Source organism: Tubulanus polymorphus, chromosome 10 (assembly GCF_964204645.1).
Source record: "Tubulanus polymorphus chromosome 10, tnTubPoly1.2, whole genome shotgun sequence".
NCBI lineage: Eukaryota > Metazoa > Nemertea > Palaeonemertea > Tubulaniformes > Tubulanidae > Tubulanus > Tubulanus polymorphus.
The window spans coordinates 11,349,796-11,369,980 of NC_134034.1; the positions used below are offsets into that span (position 1 = coordinate 11,349,796).

General features: G+C 41.0%; 2 protein-coding genes across 3 annotated transcripts; one reads left to right on the top strand and one right to left on the bottom strand.

Annotated features, from left to right (window-relative positions):
• Window positions 1–253: 253 nt before the first annotated feature.
• On the bottom strand, window positions 254–9,541 carry LOC141912293 (D-3-phosphoglycerate dehydrogenase-like). Its single transcript, XM_074803538.1, has 10 exons — window positions 9,306–9,541; window positions 8,039–8,190; window positions 7,286–7,505; window positions 6,936–7,068; window positions 6,130–6,278; window positions 5,782–5,934; window positions 5,307–5,445; window positions 4,791–4,915; window positions 2,001–2,229; window positions 254–1,433 (listed from the first exon to the last, which is right to left on the bottom strand). The coding sequence occupies exons 1-10, from the start codon at window positions 9,492–9,494 to the stop codon at window positions 1,267–1,269; spliced, it is 1,656 nt and encodes a 551-aa protein (XP_074659639.1). The 5' UTR covers window positions 9,495–9,541; the 3' UTR covers window positions 254–1,266.
• A 291-nt stretch (window positions 9,542–9,832) lies between these two features.
• Window positions 9,833–19,949, top strand: LOC141912291 (uncharacterized). 2 transcript variants are annotated; one of them, XM_074803534.1, is made up of 15 exons: window positions 9,833–10,249; window positions 10,550–10,590; window positions 11,237–11,402; window positions 11,898–12,017; window positions 12,765–12,899; window positions 13,415–13,558; window positions 14,039–14,201; window positions 14,736–16,835; window positions 17,197–17,345; window positions 17,589–17,718; window positions 17,988–18,072; window positions 18,181–18,231; window positions 18,410–18,496; window positions 19,040–19,185; window positions 19,720–19,949. In XM_074803534.1, the coding sequence occupies exons 1-15, from the start codon at window positions 9,998–10,000 to the stop codon at window positions 19,833–19,835; spliced, it is 3,885 nt and encodes a 1,294-aa protein (XP_074659635.1). In that variant the 5' UTR covers window positions 9,833–9,997; the 3' UTR covers window positions 19,836–19,949. The 2 variants fall into 2 exon arrangements, with proteins under 2 accessions (XP_074659635.1, XP_074659636.1); XM_074803535.1 differs by having other exon boundaries at window positions 17,197–17,342.
• Window positions 19,950–20,185: the final 236 nt, after the last annotated feature.

Here is a 20,185-nt window from a genome sequence, read left to right on the forward strand (position 1 = left end):
TAGGCCTGTGTTGGGTCAGATGTCCTTATATCTGTATGGAATAGGCCTGTGCTGGGTCAGATGTCCTCATATCTGTATGGAATAGGCCTGTCTTGGGTCAGATATCCTCAGATCTGTATGGAATAGGCCTGTGCTGGGTCAGATGTCCTCATATCTGTATGGAATAGACCTGTGCTGGGTCAGATGTCCTCAGATCTGTATGGATTAGACGTATCTTGGGTAAAAAATGATTAAAACTCGCATCTTAGTGAAATATAGCAATATTTATTGAGAAATTGCTCGAAACTTACAGTAAAATATCACACAGAAAAATAATCAAAACTTATAACTCGCATACATACGTACATTACGACATTCTTCTCAGCTGACAACGATTCAATATAAATCATTGCGTTTAAAAATCATCATAGAAATCGATTTAAAATCTAAACACATCTTAAAAACGGGTCAAATTTCACGAATGAATCAACGGTTCAGCTATAGTTTAAACACATTCGCTGCTGACTACGAGATATCTTGTAGTTCTGGTTCTACCACTACGGCCACTTTCCAGTTCTACCACTAGAGCCACTACGAGATATCTCTTAGTTCCAGTTCCAGTTCTACCACTAGAGCCACTACGAGATATCTCTTAGTTCCAGTTCCAGTTCTACCACTAGAGCCACTACGAGATATCTCTTAGTTCCAGTTCCAGTTCTACCACTACAGCCACTTTCCAGTTCTACCACTACAGCCACTACGAGATATCTCTTAGTTCCAGTTCCAGTTCTACCACTACAGCCACTACGAGATATCTCTTAGTTTCAGTTCCAGTTCTACCACTAGAGCCACTACGAGATATCTCTTAGTTCCAGTTCTACCACTAGGGCCACTTTCCAGTTCTACCACTACAGCCACTACGAGATATCTCTTAGTTCCAGTTCCAGTTCTACCACTACAGCCACTACGAGATATCTCTTAGTTCCAGTTCCAGTTCTACCACTAGAGCCACTACGAGATATCTCTTAGTTCCAGTTCCAGTTCTACCACTAGAGCCACTACAAGATATCTCTTAGTTCCAGTTCCAGTTCTACCACTAGGGCCACTACGAGATATCTCTTAGTTCCAGTTCTACCACTAGGGCCACTATTGAATAGCTCTAATTGCATAGTTCTAAATAGTGGCAACAAGGGGCAGCACCGTTCTACCACGGTGGCAGCGAACGCGTTCTAAAGAGTCTGAGTTGATGTACTAAATCAACTGTCGAAACTGAGTTGATGTACTAAATTAACTGCTGAAACTGAGTTGATGTACTGAATTAACACGCAGTTTCAGAATGTCCGTATCGCGCAGTTTCCTCGAAAGCGTCATCGCGTTCCACATCTCTCCGTTGTCGTCGATCGGTAAACTGGCCGCGTACGTCAACGCATTCACATCCTCGCCTGCCAGGGCACCTGAAAGCATTGCACGTTAACGATTAACAAAAGGCTTAATTCTCGCCCCAAAATGCTGGAGATCATATATACACCCGCAGCAGACACGCGATCGCACTTCGTTGGAGGGGATTACGATATTTTAACCCTTTCAGTGCGTCTTCACCGCAGTGGGGTGTATAAATCAGTGATGGATTTTGCTAGTACACCGCAGTGCGGTGTATTGATGTAATTAGTAATTATCTCTCTTGAAAAATGGCAGCATCTGTCAAACAGTGAAATATCAGTAACTAACGATACACCGCGCCGCGGTGTAGACGCACTATAGTGGTATTCCCGTTATTCAACACACTACAGTGAAATTTATCAAAATTATCTTCAGCACTATAGGGTATTATTAAGTCAGCACTGACAGGGTTAATATTCGAATAAAAACTCGTTAAAAATAAACTGAATTTCATTTCAGGTTTGACTAGAACATCTGTCCCTGTAAAAATCAAACCGGTTTTCCATATCATAAAACTCTTGAAAATCGATTTCGAAGTGAAATCAATATCGCAATCGACACGATATACATAATATACTCACTCGCCACAGCTGGCATCACTTTCGGGTCGGACGCACTTTTATAGACGAGTAGGTCGCCGACGAGTGGAACGCCGTTCGGGAATTTCGCGCCGTTGACTTCGACTAACAAAGCGTTATCGCCGGCTGCGCAGCCGCTCAATTTACAGCTAGCGGCGCCCCCTTTATTCACGACGACCGTAACGTAGTTACTGCGCCCGTTTTCTGGTTGACTGTTGTGATGCATTGTCAGCTGAAACGACGATTTTACTACAATTAAACACATGAAATATTTTATCAAATGTAATTTCGAGTTTCAGGACCCCCCGCAGTTGGGTCGCATAGTTGTCACTTAGCTCCATACATCGCCTCAAGGTTGGATCAAGCATTAGGGTTATAAGCGCGAAACGTTGGGGAAGGGGCGTTTCTGACGTGGAGCTCTCTCAGAAAATCCAGGACAAAAACTGGTTTTTGGGCTGTTTTCTTCGCGAAAGTAGTTTCTCAGAATATTTGGAGGGCACGTAAGAATCTGAAGTAGGTGGACTCGTACAAATCATGATATTATCTTCATTTGTAGAGTAGAGGTTTTTTGATAGTAACCACAGACGACTTTAACGTTGAACATGTCAGTGTTGTTTGATCAGCAGCAGACACCGCCGGCTGTGTGCGTGGCACATCTGTGATCAATGAACCACTTACATGTTTCCGTTAGACCAGCTAAGTCAACAGTGACATAAGAACGTAATAGATTCAACTGCCTGATGTGTGTATCACTTATTGCGGTAGTTTTCACCACAAAATGGCAGTAATTTGACATCGGAAAAAGTATTTTACCGAAATTGGAAATGAGTTAGAAATTTTTCAGATTTTTCGAGTGTTTTGATGATTTTGGAAGTAGTTTAGCTCTAATAAAGAGTAGTTGTTCTCTGAAATAGTAGTTACACGGTACAATCAATTAATACAGTCAAATACCGTAAGACATAGACAGAAACTGTTTGATTTTCCGTCCGTTCTTGCACAATCTCAACAAATTTCCCTGATTTTTAGCTTTTTTTTACGAAATTCCCCAAATTCTTTATTAAGAAAAGAAAATTCTCCGACGTTTCCCCGATATTCAGGTAATTGGTGCCAGCCTGGTTCTTGGTACAAACTGTATTAACTCAACTGTCGTAACGAATTTCATTCGGTTCAATCGTTGACAGGTTTAATCGTTGACCGGTTTAGGTGTTGACAGGTTTGATTGCTGACAGGTTTAGTTGTTGACAGGTTTAATCGGTGACAGGTTTAATTGTAGACAGGTTTAATCGTAGACAGGTTTATACGTAGACAGGCGGACACATATTTCATTAAAAATATCGAAATGACATCAACACGTGTGGCGTGCGAAAAATGTTGAAATATGTAACACATGTTTAAACAATTGTCTGATAGAAATACATGTATTGTACTCAGTATTATACATTGTAAGAGCGCCAAAAAATATAATCCTATTTATATACTATTGCTATTTCTACTTCTGGTAAGGATCAATGGGTTTGAATCGAAATTTAATTATCTGGAGATAACGTGGCTCGTTGAGTCGAGTCAGCGTGAGATCAAGTGCTCGATATCAGCAGGAATCATTAGCGGCCTATTCATCGTGGTAATAATCTTATTAATTCCGATCAAAAGTCTGTTAAAGATCGTGTCCGATAAATACTTGTAGCAAGAATGGGCTTTGAATTGTTGCTATGTCAACAGTTGCCACTTTACTTAAACTGGTTAACTCTAGGACTCTTAAAAATTCAGCCGTAATTAACTTCTGAGCGACCGACCGACCGACCGTCGATCAGGCCAAACTTGAACTCGATTTGACAATCAATTCCATGCAGTCTATTAAAGCTCATTTTGTACATAGATAAATTCAAGCGGTTTTATTTTTAGCTTGATCCGAGCTAACTTTTATTCTAGAACAAAGTCAAGTTTGGCCTGGTCTATTAAGGTCTAACCGAGAAGAGTTGTAAGAGATTAGAACCAGTTTGACAATTAAGTTTAGCACGTCTAAGCTCTAACTAGTGACTATTGTTAAGAAGGGTTGCAATAAGTCAAGAAATTAAAGCCTATTTATTGTCTTGTATCTCGGCGACGGGACCCGAGGCTCTAAACAGCGATTCTGAGAAATATCTCGATTATTCTTATTATTTCATTATCAGTTCGAAAGCTTGTTTGCCTCAACGCTATCAATCAATAAACATTCATTTGAAGTGCGTCCGCCCTTCAAAACAGGTACAAAGATCACCCGGTGTCGAAACCATGTCAATTGATTACTGTTACGCGCAAAACTTTCCGCGCAAAGTCGACTCGAAATTCTGATCGATCGATTTTATGTCGTCGATACCCGGTAAAAACTACCACGAGTCACGGTACAAAGGGGCAAACCATGGCGTCAAGTCTGAAGAATTTCAAGAAACTGTTCTTATCGATTCGTATTAGTGACCCCGACCAGACTCGACTACCACTTAGGAATGTAGAACTACTTTATCGTGTTACGACTGATTTCGACACCGACAACTTGACCTTGAATCTAGGGGTGTTTTTTTTCGTGGCGAAAAGATATCGCAATAAATATCCGGACGTACAATGAAAGTTTGTTGCAAGTTGAAAGTTTTACGCTGCCATTAATGCTCAGTTAACGCGAAAACAGTTTTCAGGAGAATAGATTTGCTTAATCTAACTCAAATTCAATAACTTCTTAATATCGCTGCCAAATTCGTTTTAATGCCATGTTTTTCACTGGTCCCGACCAAGTTTTTCGAGGTTTCAAATTCGTTTTACCTTAACTCCTAACTCTTTAGCGAACACGGGGGCATTGATGAGATTCATTTCACAGCCGCTAGTTTTCAGTAACCCGGCACAAACTGCTGCTCCTAAATACGAGTTGGCTTTCACTAATTCGGGACCTACGAATAAGAAATTAGAAAAACGCTTAGAATATCGGACAGTCCTTTCTGTAATTCAACGTTGTTGTAAATAGATTCAGAGACCATTTCCAGTCCTGGGCCCAGTTCCACAGTTCTGAGTTAAGATTTGACTCTGGGTTAACTCATTGAAAATGAACTAAATTTAACTCGGGGTTAACCCTAACTCACGACCGCGGAACTGGGTCCATTTCGATCCATTTCGTACGGCGTTCTAGTCACCCTTTTTAAATCGGCAGATTTTGCGTAAGTACTTAAAATGGATGGTCCCTGTTTTCTTACGTTTCGGGAGGAACCCGTTTTCAGAGCTCATTTAACAAAGGGTTTCTCCAATACAGCTCTGTCGCGGGACTCGATATTAGGAAAATCTTACCGAATGATTTAATCGTCACCTCCGTCGTATTGTCGGCCGCTCCGACCATAGCCGTAGCTAGAACACCCAAACCGTTGCCTACGGCTACCCACGGTTTACTGGCAGGACTGAGCGCGTTCGACATCGCCGGCGCGTTGATCTTCATAGACAAATAGAAAAACAATTTCTTAATTCAACAAGAAGTTTTTTAGAGCTTCATGGAGAAGGGTAGGGTTCGAGGTGAGGTGGGGTGAGTTGAGGTGTGGTGAGGGGTGGGTTGAGGCGTGGTGAGGGGTGAGTTGAGTTGAGTGAGTTGAGGTGGTGAGTTGAGGTGTGGTGAGGGGTGAATTGAGGTGGGGTGAATTGAGGTAGGGTGAGTTGAGGTGGGGGTGAGTTGAGATGGGGTGAATTGAGGTACAGTGAGGGGGGGTTGTAGTGGGGAGAGAGCTTGTGGTGGGGGTACATTGAGGTGGGGTGAGGGGGTTATATTGCTCACCGCTCCGAATAAACTCTTCCCGTTGACCGTGTCAACGAATTGTTGCGCGATCTCCTCGGCAACGCGACTCTGGGCCTCCGCCGTACTCGCCCCCAGGTGCGGCGTACTCACGACCAGCGGGTGCTGCACCAGCTTCTGATTGGTCGGTGGTTCCTAAATTCAAATATGCGATCAGTAAAATACACCTTTTAAAATCCAACTTTTTTGCACATAAAAATTTCCTAAGATTCGATTCTTTTTTAAACTTACTAAAATTCAGATTTTTTTTTTTCACGAAAAAAACTTCCTAAAATTCGATTTATTTTTTCAAATTAGATTTTCAAATGAATTTTTTTCCAAAAGGCTCACCTCGATGAAGACGTCCAATGCAGCCCCTCCGCACTGTCCGGCATCCAGGGCGGGGATGAGAGCATCCTCGTCAATAATTCCACCTCGTGCCACGTTCACAACCCGTAAACCTTTCTTACATTTGGAGAAAACCTCTTTACCGATTAAATCTGTGCGAAATTGAAACATTTCAAATCAGTTCCCTTCAATCGCTTACAGGGTGGCGCTACTTTTATTAGACTCGCTTTTCTTCCGACTATTCCCTGTAATGCACGTTGTTTACCCTGACTGGATCTGCTAAGAATCCGATCAATTAACCCTTTCAGGGCGTCTACACCGCAGTGCGGTGTATAAATCAGTGATGGATTTTGCCAGTACACCGCACTGCGGTGTATTGATGTAATTAGTAATTTGTAATTATCTCTATTGAAAAATGGCAGAAAGTGTCAAACATAGTGAAATACTAGTAACTAACGATACACCGCACTGCGGTGTAGACGCACTATAGTGGTATTCCCATTGTTCAACACACTAGGGTGGAATTTTCTAGAATTTTCAAATTTTCTCCAGCACTATAGGGTATTAATTAGTCAGCACTGAAAGGGTTAACACAGTCAAATACGTAGGACATAGATAGAAACTGTTTTTTTAAGCACGATCCAGCAATCTCAACATTTATCGCTGAACTTTCCCCAATTTTAAGCTTTTTTAAAAAATCCCTGACTTTTTTAAGGAAAGAAATCCCCGACTTCCAGTTAAACGGCCACACTAGTGTCATAACTCATTTCAAAAAGAAATGTTTCAAGTTCACGCGATAGTATTCTTACTGCGGGTTTGCGGTATCAACGGGGTATGGACGGTCACGTAGTCGGCCTGGGGCCAGATCTCTTCCAGAGGGAGCCACTGTACGCCGAATTCGGCGCTTACTTCGCCGGGAATGATCGGGTCGAAACCAATCGTCTGAAACGCAGAACGAAAAACCGTTTCGAAAAAAAACTTACGAAAACCTTTCTGTAAATCGAATGCAAAAAATATTTCTCAAAAATTCCGGAAAAGGGTCATAACAAAAAATGACTTCGCCAGAATATGCTTTCATTCTTATGAATCATAGAAAATTTGTTAAGATCCTCGGCAGACCTTGCCCCGTCCTCCCTAGCCTCGCCCCGCAATAACTTACCCTCATTCCGAACGACTGCATTCGTAGCGCCACCTCTTTTCCGATTCGCCCGAGTCCGATAATCGCGAGCGTTTTACCCTGAACCTCGTTGCCCATGTATTTCTTGCGATCCCATTTTCCGGCTTGCATCGACGTGTGACCTTGGGGAATATGCCGACTCAAGGCGAGTATCATCGCACACGTGTGTTCAGCTGCACTGATAGTATTACCACCCGGAGTACTTGACATTGAAATTGAAGAAAAAATTTTTTTTTTTTCAAAAATGTCTCTCACAAAGTTAAACTCAAGATTTTTATTCAAAGGATTTAAACTCGATTTAGTTTTCTGCAATTAGTTCGCACGGGGTGATGACCACTTGTTAAAGAAACACGTCCCAAATTTCTTCCTTTTATAACAGACAATTTCCCGAGTGGATCTAAGGAATTTCTAGATTTAAAATGTTACAATTCATTCATTTTTTATTGAATCACGTATTTGTAAAGAAACGCGTGGTCAATAGCGAATTATTCGAATTCCAAGAGTTCTTCCAGATTTTTTTCTGATTCCCTGAGTTTTCCAGATCATTATCCACCAAAAAGGTGACCTTTTGTAAAGGGCATGTAAAGCCAATGAGCATATTACATAAGGATTTGAAGCTGAATGAATTATTACGGTATTAAAAATGTTTATTCGAAGATAAATGAGTTGGTAAAGTGAAAAGCAGATGAGAGCCCCTTGTAATCCAATAAATGAATGGTTTCTTTTTCAACTTACTTCATGACGATGACGCCTTTTTTCGTGGCTGTTTTCGTATCGATATTATCGACTCCGGTTCCCGCTCGTCCGATAATCTTTAGATTCGTCGCCGCGTCGAGAATTTCGCTCGTTACTTTCGTCGCCGACCGCACGATCAGACCATCGTAATTCTGCGCGCAGACGGACGGAAAGATTTAGAAATTTACGATAAGTTCTTTTTTCAAACAAGAATTGATTAGGCCCTATTATTTTCATGCAGGGTTAGTTTAACAAGGTTGATTCAGAGCTAGAATCAAAATTCTTTCATTTCTAAATCACATGAGCATTTTTGGCCCGGAATAATTGGTCACACGGGTGCCAAATGGGCCTAAGCCTGTTAGGCCTGGGCCAAATTCGGTCCGACCAAAAACGTCAGACCAGGCCCGAGCCAAATTTTAGCACCAGACAAATGATTGTTTGAATTGCAACTGGCACCGAAAATGATCCACTTAGCTTTGTTTGAGCATTGTTGAGTATTGAGTGAATGGTTTGCGTGTGAACGCGCTCTCTAATTAGGCACTGGCCAAATTTGGCCCAAGCCTGATCCGAGCCAATTTGGCCCGGGCCAAATCGTGTCCGTGCGATTTTACGCGCGCTAGCAATCCCAACACCTTGTTCCCTGACTATATAGTTTTTTACATATTCCCTGAATTTTTTAAAGGAAAAAAATTCCACGACTTTTACCTGATTCCCAGGTAGCCTCTCTTTCTGTATACAAATATACTCCATTAAACTATCTTAATTTTAAATTGGCGGAAATATTTTTGTACAAAAACTGAAGAGTTGCTTATCAATTTATATTGCCGAGTTGGTATAAAAAGATTTAGATATAGATTTTTTTACATTTTACTAATACAACTTAATAAATATTTGGTCAGTAAATTTTATGGAATTAATCGGGACAAATAGTTTCGCTGAATTGATAATCAAAATGTCTCGATAACCAGGCATTTTGATCGATTTAAAAATTGATAAGGCCTTACATGTTCGCTAGTTCGCTAAATGATGACAGCTTGGGATAGTTTACAATTTTACACCATAAGTTAGCTATCTGAATAATTAGCTATTTTATAAGTTAAGTTTTTAGGAAAACCAAAAAATGTTTGGGTAGGTGCATTTGAACTTCTTTTAAATTAATAATTACTGAAATTTATAAATAAGTTGATTATCAACTGATCACGGACACTTTTTTAATTCGAAGAATTTAATCATGCACTGCAGACATGCATAGTTAGTTGATAACTACCTTAATTTCGTCGATCAATTGCTGTTTTGACAATTTCGTATTTTTCACGACGTCGATTCCGTTTTGTTTTAGAATGTCCACGCATTTCGGGTCGACTTCGTCGCTAATTAACACGTTCTTAATTAAAACAGGCATCGCGTATTGAGTTTGTAGAGAGCGGGTGTGAATTCTGACGACACGCGTTAACATAGGCTGTCACCGCTTGAATAGACCACGAACACCGTCGACTACTGTGTTTGTACTGACAGCGCGGTGTGGCGGCGCTTTCAGCTGATTCACAAGCCCTGGCAGTCGAGGAAATTCAAATCTTTATTGGTCCGTTCCTTACATTGCGAATCAGATTTATAGGATTTCGAAGTGTAGTTTTTTTTGAAATAACACAATAAAAGTGTCTGAACTTTAAAGGAGTATTTATACCAGTTGTAGTTGAAGCGGGATTCGAATCCAACTTCGAAAGTTGGAGCTTACTGCGGCAGCGGACTCAAGGTCGCGTGGTCGTCAATTCAATTCAAGTTTAATTTATTTGGTACAATTTTTTCTGATTTTTTTATTATTTTGAAGTGCCCGTAAAGGTTTCTGCTGTAAGAATATCCATTTTAGAAACTGACAGTGGTCCGGTTGATTAATTGACCATCAGCGCAGGCTGTCAAAAAGCAGCTGCTGTCAAAAATTTGTCCGATGTGGAGTCAGTCATGACTGAGATGAATTCAGAAGCCGTAGTAGTAGTAGAAACAGCGGCGGCGGCTCCCGTCGCCACTCCAGTGATGACTACAACAGATCAGAGGAATTTCGCCGGTAGCAACGGCGAGCAATTTATTTCGCCGGGAATCTTCGAAACTTTTTCACAAACTCGAAACTTCGCGCAACTTTTACAACTGAAAATCTGGGAATTAGAAGGCGTCTCGTCGCAAAGGTTATGCGAAGAAGAACCTACACCGCACCAGGTTAGTATATAATTAGTATTGCTTATGAAAGAAGAGGTTGTCTTTTTTCCAACAAGGAAATCTTTTGAGAAAATATGAATGAATTGTATAGGCCCTAACATTAAAGTTAGTCAGTAACCTGTCTGTGGTTTAGTTTCATGATCAGATATTTTCACAAACCACAACTAATGTTGGTATAAGCCCATCCGATTATAAAAAGCTTACCACCAACGATTAGGTAACTAACTACATTAAAGTGAGTCCTGTACTTGGAAATTTCAGGCGTCACATAGATTTTTTATGTCTTTCTCATAATTTCAGGAGCAACCAAATATTGAAAAGAAAGAAGTAAAGAAGTGTATGTAAGTATTATACCAGTGTGTTTACTGAGATGTAGAAAAATATAACAAAAAAGTTAAAACTTTTGTTTTTCCCTTGCCTGCATGCCCAAGTGACAATATAACCCCTCCTGATCATGATAATTACACAGATGCTTGTATTTGAAATTTGGAGGTGAACTGTAGCTTAGATCAACCATCCATTATCCTACCAGGGATACTGGATGAACTAAGCTACAGTTCACCCCGAAACCATCTTCACCCGTCAAGGGATTTGAACCCACTACGCTAAAGCTGTTCCCCGAACCCCTTGACCTCACGAGTCGTTGGAGTCGTTACTAGCCGACCAGAATCCGGTCATACCAATCACAGCGCTTGTAACAAACCGTCAGTAGACTTCTGTTGGTTTTCCCGTTAAATTAACCAATCAGCGAACGTTTTACCGAACAAGGAAGTATTTCGCAAATCGATATATGACGTCACGCGCAACAGCGCCAGTAATGAAATCACGCTTCGTGAGGCCAAGGGGCTGGTGGAAGCGAGTTCGGGAGTGATACCGGACCCCTGGCAAGCGAGGATGCCCCGAAACTTCAAATATGAGCCCCTGACCCATCCCTGCTCCCATTGCCCCAAATTGAAACGTAAAATGTTTTGCTATTCTAATTTGTAGGCCTCCGCAGCATCAGCACAATCCGAAGCAAAGATTTCCGTTTCCGCGACTGTCGAAGATCAGCCTCGCCGAACAGCAAGAGTACCTGCATCTATTCCAGAAATACTCGCATTTCAATCCGGTACAACCGATGAAAAACGATCTCGCCGAAATAAAAAAACTACAGGTATCAAAATAACTAGTAGAATAGCCGGTACACTCAGACTGAAATAGTTTCATTTTTTGTTGCTTTTTATCATATTATCAAAATTAATTCAGAAACAATTTAGGCATATTCACTTTTTTCTGAGAAAATATTTTAAGTTAAAGTACCTTTTTTGGTAAACTATGGGTTAAAAAGGAAAAATCTCCCTCGTGGGTTTAGTGTTTCCAGCTGGACCCAGATCCACAGTTCACAGTTAGATTTGATTTTAGAGTTAAGATCCGTTGATTTCGAATGTTTTAACCGATATCTAAATCTTACCGGAGAAGTGTGGAACTGAATACTGACAATACTGACAAAGAAAGAATATTGCTGTAGGGTTATCTCTACAATTGTCCTTTTTGACACTTTTTGTTTAAATTAGTTAATGTTTTAGCCCTACAGTCACGGTCAATCTGTATTTTGAAACCCCCTCCCTTCCCCTGCCCCCAGCTTAGTGATGTTTAACTATTTTTGTAGGAACTTCAAGTAAAGATTGATGCGGAACGAGAAGATTTTCTGATATATTTAGAATACGTCGCCTACCATTCGGTTTCCGATTACAAATACATGCATCCCGACGCCAGCAGATACATAGAGGTAAAAAATCAAACCCGAATACCTTCATAGTCAAATACCTTCATTGTCAAATGTGGAGCAGTGTGGCTTAGTGGTAGAGTGCTCGCCCCCCAATCGGGAGGTTGTGTGTTCGAACCCCGGCTGTGCTGTAGTGTCCTTAGGCAAGTCATTAATTCACAATTGCTACTGGCTGACGACGCCTTGATCGCTCTGCAGCGTATCGGTGTTGCATCTCCCCAGGGAGAGTAAGAATGTACTGGATTGGTAACAGAAGCTGGGTAATAATTGAGTGACAGCGCTTTGAGCATTCATTGGAAAGGCGCTATATAAGCACTAATTATTATTATATTATTACCTTCCCAGTAAAATACCTTGAGATAAAAAATCAAATACATGTACAAGCACTAATTATTATAATATTATTACCTTCCCAGTAAAATACCTTGAGATAAAAATTCAAATACATGTACCTTCATTATCAAATACAGAGGTAAAAAATCAGATAGGCCTACATGTAACTTCACAGTCTGTTACTGAGAGTTTTACTCTTAGTCCTCTTGATTACTGACTAATTTGAGGCATTTTCAGTGAAACATTTCAACTCGTAACCAAGAGTGCTTTCCAGAATTTTCCAAAAAGTTGAATTTTACCCTTAGAATTCTTTCCCATGAATTCAGCTTAATTGAAAATCGAAGGTCTGAAAATGAAATAACCAGTACCGGTATTTTAAAACGTGAAATAAAGATGTTCTTTTCTTCTTAACGACAGGAATTGTTAGAATTTAAAGCATCATTAGTGAATCATTATCCGCAGTTGTATAGTTACTATGAGACTATACCGCTAGGAGTGTGCAGCGCGAAGGCTGCTCCGGTCATGAGTTACCTAGGCACATTGTTAGAAATTGTGAGTATCTCAGGACACAGTTTTTACATTCAAATATTTGGTTTAATTGCTTTTATCATCTTCATGTTATCAATGAAAACAATTGAAACTTAACTGTTTTAAGCTTTAAACCGGCTTTAAACCACTCCCTAAATCCCCCCAGGTCTCGGGGCCCTTTTCTTTAAGAGATAGTTAAAACCTGTACATTTGCCACTCAACCTCTCGATGATTGCAACCTTTCACATGTATTTCTTCATATCTAAAACCAAGGGTAGAACCCCATTGGAGGCCTTAAATTTGGCTGCTTTATCTGAGAAATGCCTTTTCTGTCCTACTGGGCCCAGTTTCACAAAAAAGTTTAACTCTTAAATCGATTTAATTCCTTCGTTAATTCAGTTTATCTTAAATCGTTGAGGCCTTAATCCTTATTGTGAAACTGGGCCCTGGAGCCCCGGCCTTCAATTTTTCCTAGATCAGCCCTGCACTTGGATTCTGAACTCGGGAAAAAATTTCAATTTTCTCGCTGTTATTTCTAGGGTTCGACGCGGAGAGTGAATTTACCGAATTTACGCTCGTTCACACAGCGACCGAAAGCGATTATTAAATACAGTCAACTCGCCGGCCGATTCCCGATTAAACGAAAACCGACCGATCAGAAAAACCCCAAGTGGAACAAACCGGTAAAAATATCTCACGGGGAATTAGGGAACCACATGAAAAAATGTGTCGATTGCAAAGAAAATTAGTGAATTATTTGGCTTAGATAAAACCGATATCAACTAAAAAAGAACTCCACGCGAATTTGACAAATTTTACCAAAAACCTGGAAAACTTAGGGAATTCGGATAATGCTATTGACCACATGTTTCTTGATCAGTGCATGATTCAATGAAAAATGAATTGTAACATTTTAAACCTAGGACTTTCTCTGATTCACTCAGGGGGAGCCTGTGTATTCACTGGGAGGGGCCAGTTGCTCAAAAGATGGTTAAAGATAACCGGCCGTTAAATACCATAGTAACACTGAAATTTTAATTGTCACCATATCAACTATCCACTGGTTAACTCTAACCAACTTTTGAGCAACCGGCCACAGGGGATTTGTAAATTGGCTGAAAGTGGCGCCACCTCGAATACGTTTTGCCTCGTATTTGCTTCAGGTTTGTAGCGACGATCAGAACGCGGAACGATTGGCGATAAAATACGACGCTCAAATCGTCGTCAGTTCGAGTACGTTGAAATGTTTAGTCGATAATCACAGTTCGATGAAGGACAATCACAACTGGGAAATACCTGTCGTCGTTAAAACATACGACGTTTACAGTGAGTTCTATTTCACTCAAACCTTCGTTCCCATATTAACTAGCTCCATATGGTCAGCCGTTGTTTAAGAACCGATTAGGACACAGTTTGTTACCCTTTCAGTGGTGACTTATCAATATCCTGAAGTGCTGGAGATGATTTGAAAATTTTGAAAAATTTCACCCCCAGTGCAGTGTATAACGGGCACATCGCTACAGTGCATCTACTATTACTATGTTTGACAGGTGCTGCCATCTTAATCTATAGTTATAAACTAATTACTAATTATACCAATACATTGCAATGCGGTGTACTAGCAAAATCCATCACTACTAAATTATACACCGCACTGCGATGTAGAGGCACTGAAACGGTCAAGTTGAGCTCATTGTTTATCTACAGTCCATAAAGTATGTGTAAGATATGATTTTGAATGTAGATTTCTTATGAACGGGATGAATTTCATCGATGTCCCCAAATCATCAAGATTAAGCATGCTCTACTGTCGCCTAAGCTATCATCGCTAATGAGGTTGTTTTTATGTTTTCGGTTCAGTTGAAGGCAAAACGGTTAAAAAGAAAGTCGTTTATCTCGATAAACCGTTCTATTACGACGAATTGACGGCGAAACGTAAAAATACGAAATTCTTCAAGAAATCCGCGAGATATTTCATGACTCAAACGACGCCGGCGTCGAAAACCGGCAACAACAAAGGCAAATCACCACCGATGAAAGCGGGCTTCAAATCATCAGTTAACCAGCAGACGACACTAATCAAGTTCGAGAAGGCAACTACATATCGTTATAAAGATTTCGATAGCGTTGAAGCTACTCCGGTGTCGAGTCCGGCGCCCGCTGCGGCGGATATCGTCAAGGTTAGAGACGAAACCGAGGCGAAGTCCGCAGCCATATTCGCTATTTCCGGTGAAGATATCGATAATCTGGAAACGTTCGGTAATATCGACGATAAAACGATCGAACTATCAAAATCTAAATATCTACATCATCGCGAAGTCGATGTTATTGGTTTGGATGAAAGGTCGGTCGGGAAGCTGGAAAATGTTGATGAAGCTGTTGATTCAAGAGATGATGCCTGGCTCGACGAGATGAAAGAGATGGGCGCTAAGCAGACGGGCGGAGGTCGTAAGAAGATCGTTGCCGCGGTTGAGAATACGCCGTCTGCGGTCAAGGAAGGTATTCGAGTAACGAGACGTTCAATGCAGATGAAGAATGACGTCGATGAAGGGAAGAGAATTACGACGAGACAATCAAGGAAAGTTGATGAGCAGGTGGAAGAGGGCCCCGTTGCTGGAGTTGCGTCTGTGAATATTGAAGGTGGCGGTAAAAGGAAAAGAGGCCGTCCGAGGAAAAGCGATGTTTTGCTTGCTGTGAAGAAGGAAGTGCTGCAGGTAAATACTGAGGACGTTCCAGAAACAGCTGCTCATAAAAATGTGAATTTGGATGATTTAGAAGAAGCTAAGGATGAAGTGATTGAAGATTCGATTGAAAGTAAAAAGACTGGAAGTGATAAGAAAAGGCGTTTGAAAGGTCCTGCTGGAAATTCGGAAACGGAGCTCGGTGGAGCGGAGATGAAAGTTGATGGCGGTGAATGTCGAATGACTCGAGCTCGGAAATCTTTGGCTGACGAGAAAGACGTGCAGCGCACTCGTTCCGGGCGACGTCTGCCGCTGCTGCCGTCGGGGACGAGTCCGTCTGCAACGACGATGGTTAAAACACGAGGAGGAAAACGCTCGATCGAAGATGAGAATATCGTCGAAACCGACGCGAATAAACCGAAAATAACGAAGAAGGATATTGATGGTGATGATGAGAGTGAAGAGAAAAGACAAGAGAAAGAAGCGCATTCAGTTGAAAAGAGGGAGAATGTCGGTGACGATGATAAGATTGAAGAGAAAAGACTAGAGGAAGAAGCGAATTCAGTTAGAAATGAGGATATTGGTGATGGTGATGATGATGAAGATGAGAGTGAAGAGAAAACACAGGAGGAAGAAGCTAATTCACTTCAAAAGGAGGAGGATTTGATCGAGCAGATAACTGGAAAGGAGCAAAAAGGAGCTGAAAGTGTTGTAGAGGAGCTTCCTGAAATTGAAGAAACACCTAATGAAATGAGTCAAGAAGCTGTAGTCGCAAATCAGGACGTGTCTGAACAAAAGTCGGTTGAAAACAGGGAGGAACCAGCGATGAAAACTACCGAATCGGAAAACGCCTCAAAACACAATGATATTCCTTTGAAAGAGGTGAAAATTACCAAAAAGAAGGACACAAAATCGTTGATGAGTAATTTATTCGGCGATGATGATGAAAGCGAAGATGAAGTCGGGATGGAGATCGTTGCGAATGTTGACGACGCCGCAGCGATACCGCGACGTCGGATATCCCCGAGCAGACGTAAAGTCGTAACCGCGAGCACCTCCGCGCCGTCGGAGACCATCCCCGACCCGGTCGTTAAAAAAGCGAAGAAGAACAAGAGTAGTTTTAATATATCGGAAGCTCTCGGCGCAGTGAAACAGCCGCTGCCCGCGGGTAAACGAGAAGAGATGAAGAAGACAGAGGGATCGACGTTTGATGATATAATGAACATGCAAACACAGTTCTTAAAGTCGAATACGCCGAAAACAAAACCTCACCAAACAGGTCGGTAGTATCTATACAGGATGGCCACTGACCTGGAAAACTCAGGGAATCATTGAAATCTAAAAAGATTCAAGGAAACTCTGACAAATACTACCAAAAACCCGGAAGATTTGGCAAAAAACCTTTAAAACCCAGGGGATTTGAATAATGTAGTTGACCACACGTTTCTTGTTTCCTATCAATACTTGATTGATAAAAATGAAAAGTTATAACATTTTAAATCAAGAAATTCCTCAGATTCATTCAGGTAAAACTAAATGGGTGGAAAGTGGCCAGCCTGAACATATATGAGATTGTTTCATGATTGAAATCCGTCCTGGTCTGAGTCTGAGTGAACATTCTATTGCAATATTCGTTGTAGGCAGCGGTGCTCGTAAAGAAGACCCATCACAGTTCCTCGACACCGATCAGTTCAACGTAACGTACGGATTGTGGAGTTTTGGAGAACATCGTTTAATCGTACGCTGTCAGCTTCACGGCTGCTTACACGATAGCAATAATACACTTATTGTACGTATCCCCCTATGACATCATCGCATTGTTTAGAACACCTCCATAAATCCCCCTGTGACGTCATTAAATTGATCTATAGACACTACCCCCCCCAAAAAAGTGATCTTTAGACACTTCCAGAAAAGACGTCTGCCTCCATAAATCGCCCTATGATGTCATCAAATTGATCTATAGAAACTTCTAGAAATATGGCTACCTCCATAAATCCCCTTATGACATCATCATTGATTCTATTTTTAGAATGTTCCAGTGTATATAATTCCTAAGATGGAATACCAGCCGATGTTCGGGATGGAAGTTTTATCAGTCGGTGACGTGGCAAGAACTTGGATGTCTTCGTTCATACGACAAAACTGTCAAATTATCAGACGTGAGTGAAACTGATGCAGATCTAGGAGTCCTTGAAGAGGGCTTGAAATTGGAATGGGCACTTCATGTGAAAATGGCAGATTTGGAAATGCTAGGGCTACAAGGGGGAAAAGTTGGTAGGGGGTTCTGGGGTCCCTTCCACAGAAAATTTAGGACAAAGAGGGGCCTTTTTGGATTTTCTTTGCGCAAACAATTCCAGACTCAAAATCCATTTTTGAGTTAATTCAGCTCAAGTCATGTCTATACATGTTGGAATGTTTGTATTTTCAGCTCGCGTGAATGCATTCAATCACGATATCATGACAGTTGAACAAGTCGACCCTGCTAGAATTATTCCACCTCAATCAAATTTCAAGTACGTAGCCTGCTTTTCAGATGTCATTGTCAGGTCGATTGGGTTTGAAACTGAATTGTCCAGTTTACAGCAAACGTTCCACTATTCATGGAATCTGTTCTATTTCAGGCCGGATAAATACATGAACGTCATTCATCATATTTTGGAATCAGTTTCCAGGTAAATCATTTAAGAAAAAACACTGAAATTGTTGTCTCAAGTGGTAATAATATTTCTGTGGTCTAAATCGAGCATTTTTCGCTCTGTTAACCGACAGTTTTAACCAGAAATAATAGAGTTGTGCAGTAACGGATTGGTACATAGTTGGTAAAAAAATTGTTCTCAATTTATTTTTCAGATTGTCCGAAGGTTATTATCTGTTGAAACACGATAAAGGTGACATCAACTGTCGTCTGCTGGCGCATTCCACGCATGAACAATCCAGGTAAATACTCACCTACCAGTGCAGGATTCGGTTTCGTGAAAATATTTGAGCTTAAAACGGTTGAGTTGGAATCGTTGCTCGCGTTGAACAAATATTGGGAAGCAATTAAATCAAAAGTTTTAGGTTTTCCATGGAACTGGGCCCAGGCCTTGATTTTGGCGATATCCCGGAAACTCTTTTGATTTGAGCAAACAACTCCTTCAATTTTGAGAAATAGGAATGTTTGTCTTGTTTCTAGTTGTACAATAAACTATGCCTAAATCAGTACGGTTGTAGTTTTTTATCGCCCGATTAGGCGGATGCCAAATTAGAATCAGAGTTTAGGTAGTGTCAAGGATAAAAGTTTGCTTACAAACCACCAATTAATGGTTTTACCAAGATAAGCAGTAGCGATTTAGTAGGAGTCTTACAGTACCGGTAATTGGGATATGTTAGTGATGCAGACGTTTCCTTGTAAACTGCTTATATCCAGGAACGACCGATCTGTAGGGACCCTGAATTCTGTAGGGCTCATGTTTTACTGTTAATCGTATGACTTTTCAGGAACACGTACGATTTCCACAAGAACATTTCGACGTCGGCGAATAAATTATCTGAGAAATACGTCGAGTGGCTCCCGATCGACGTGAACTTCGTGACGTGTTATCATCGGAAGTTTAATCGCGTTCCGGCGACGTTCGATCCAGAAGGTGCGTTACATTCAACCCTCGATTATCTGCGGAAATTCCCAATTTCAGAAATACAGTCGATTAGATAATAGATTTAGTTCCACGGTTGTCAGTTAGCTCACTGTGAACTCAGGATCCAGTTCCACAGTTGTGAGTTACAGTTTACTGGAAACTCAAGATCCTGTTCCACAGTTGCCAGCTAGTTAGGATCCACAGTTCCACAGTTGTTAGTTAGCTAGCTCACTGTAAACTCAGGATCCAATTCCACAGTGTGAGCCAGAGTAAACATTGAGTGAATTAGAGTTCAAACTTAGTTCATTTTCAATGACTTAAGTCTCTCAACTGACACCGAAACTACTCAGGGCATTGAATTTCTGAACGTTTTTATAAAGCCCTTTTAGATTACATGAACTATGTAATTTATGGGGTACCGGTACGGTGGTGGCAGATCTTGAGCCCTAATCCCGCTAAGAGGGGACTTCGATTAGAAATCATGAACCCAGATTATTGGCTATGGGATCCTGTAATGGAAAGTTCTGCTACATTTTGTTGCAGGTTTCACAACTCATGGGAAAAGTGGATTCCACTCTTATCAACCGCAGCAACAGCAACAAGTGGGCAAAAATAAAAAGAAGAAAAACAAAAAGAAGAACAAGAAGAAATCCAATTGATCTGAGCCTGTCTGTTCCGGGGGAGTGAGGTGCGTCTGTTCACAGGGGTCTTTTTCTAGTCATATTTCAGTTTGCGATCTGCGTTTATATTTTTCTGTAAATTTCGTAATAAAACGTGATACGTTTAAATAAAGACATCTCATACATTTCATTTCTGAAGAGAGATTCAATGGTAAATTTCCCGATATCCGCGGGTTTCAAAGTTACCCCTGGGGGTAAATAGTAAATCCTCAATCCGGGCCTGGATTATTAGACTGGGAATGAAAGTTACCCAGGAATTCCACTGTCCACAGGAATCTCATTAAATATGCGCATATTTCTTTCTAATTACCCGCACATCTATGAACTCG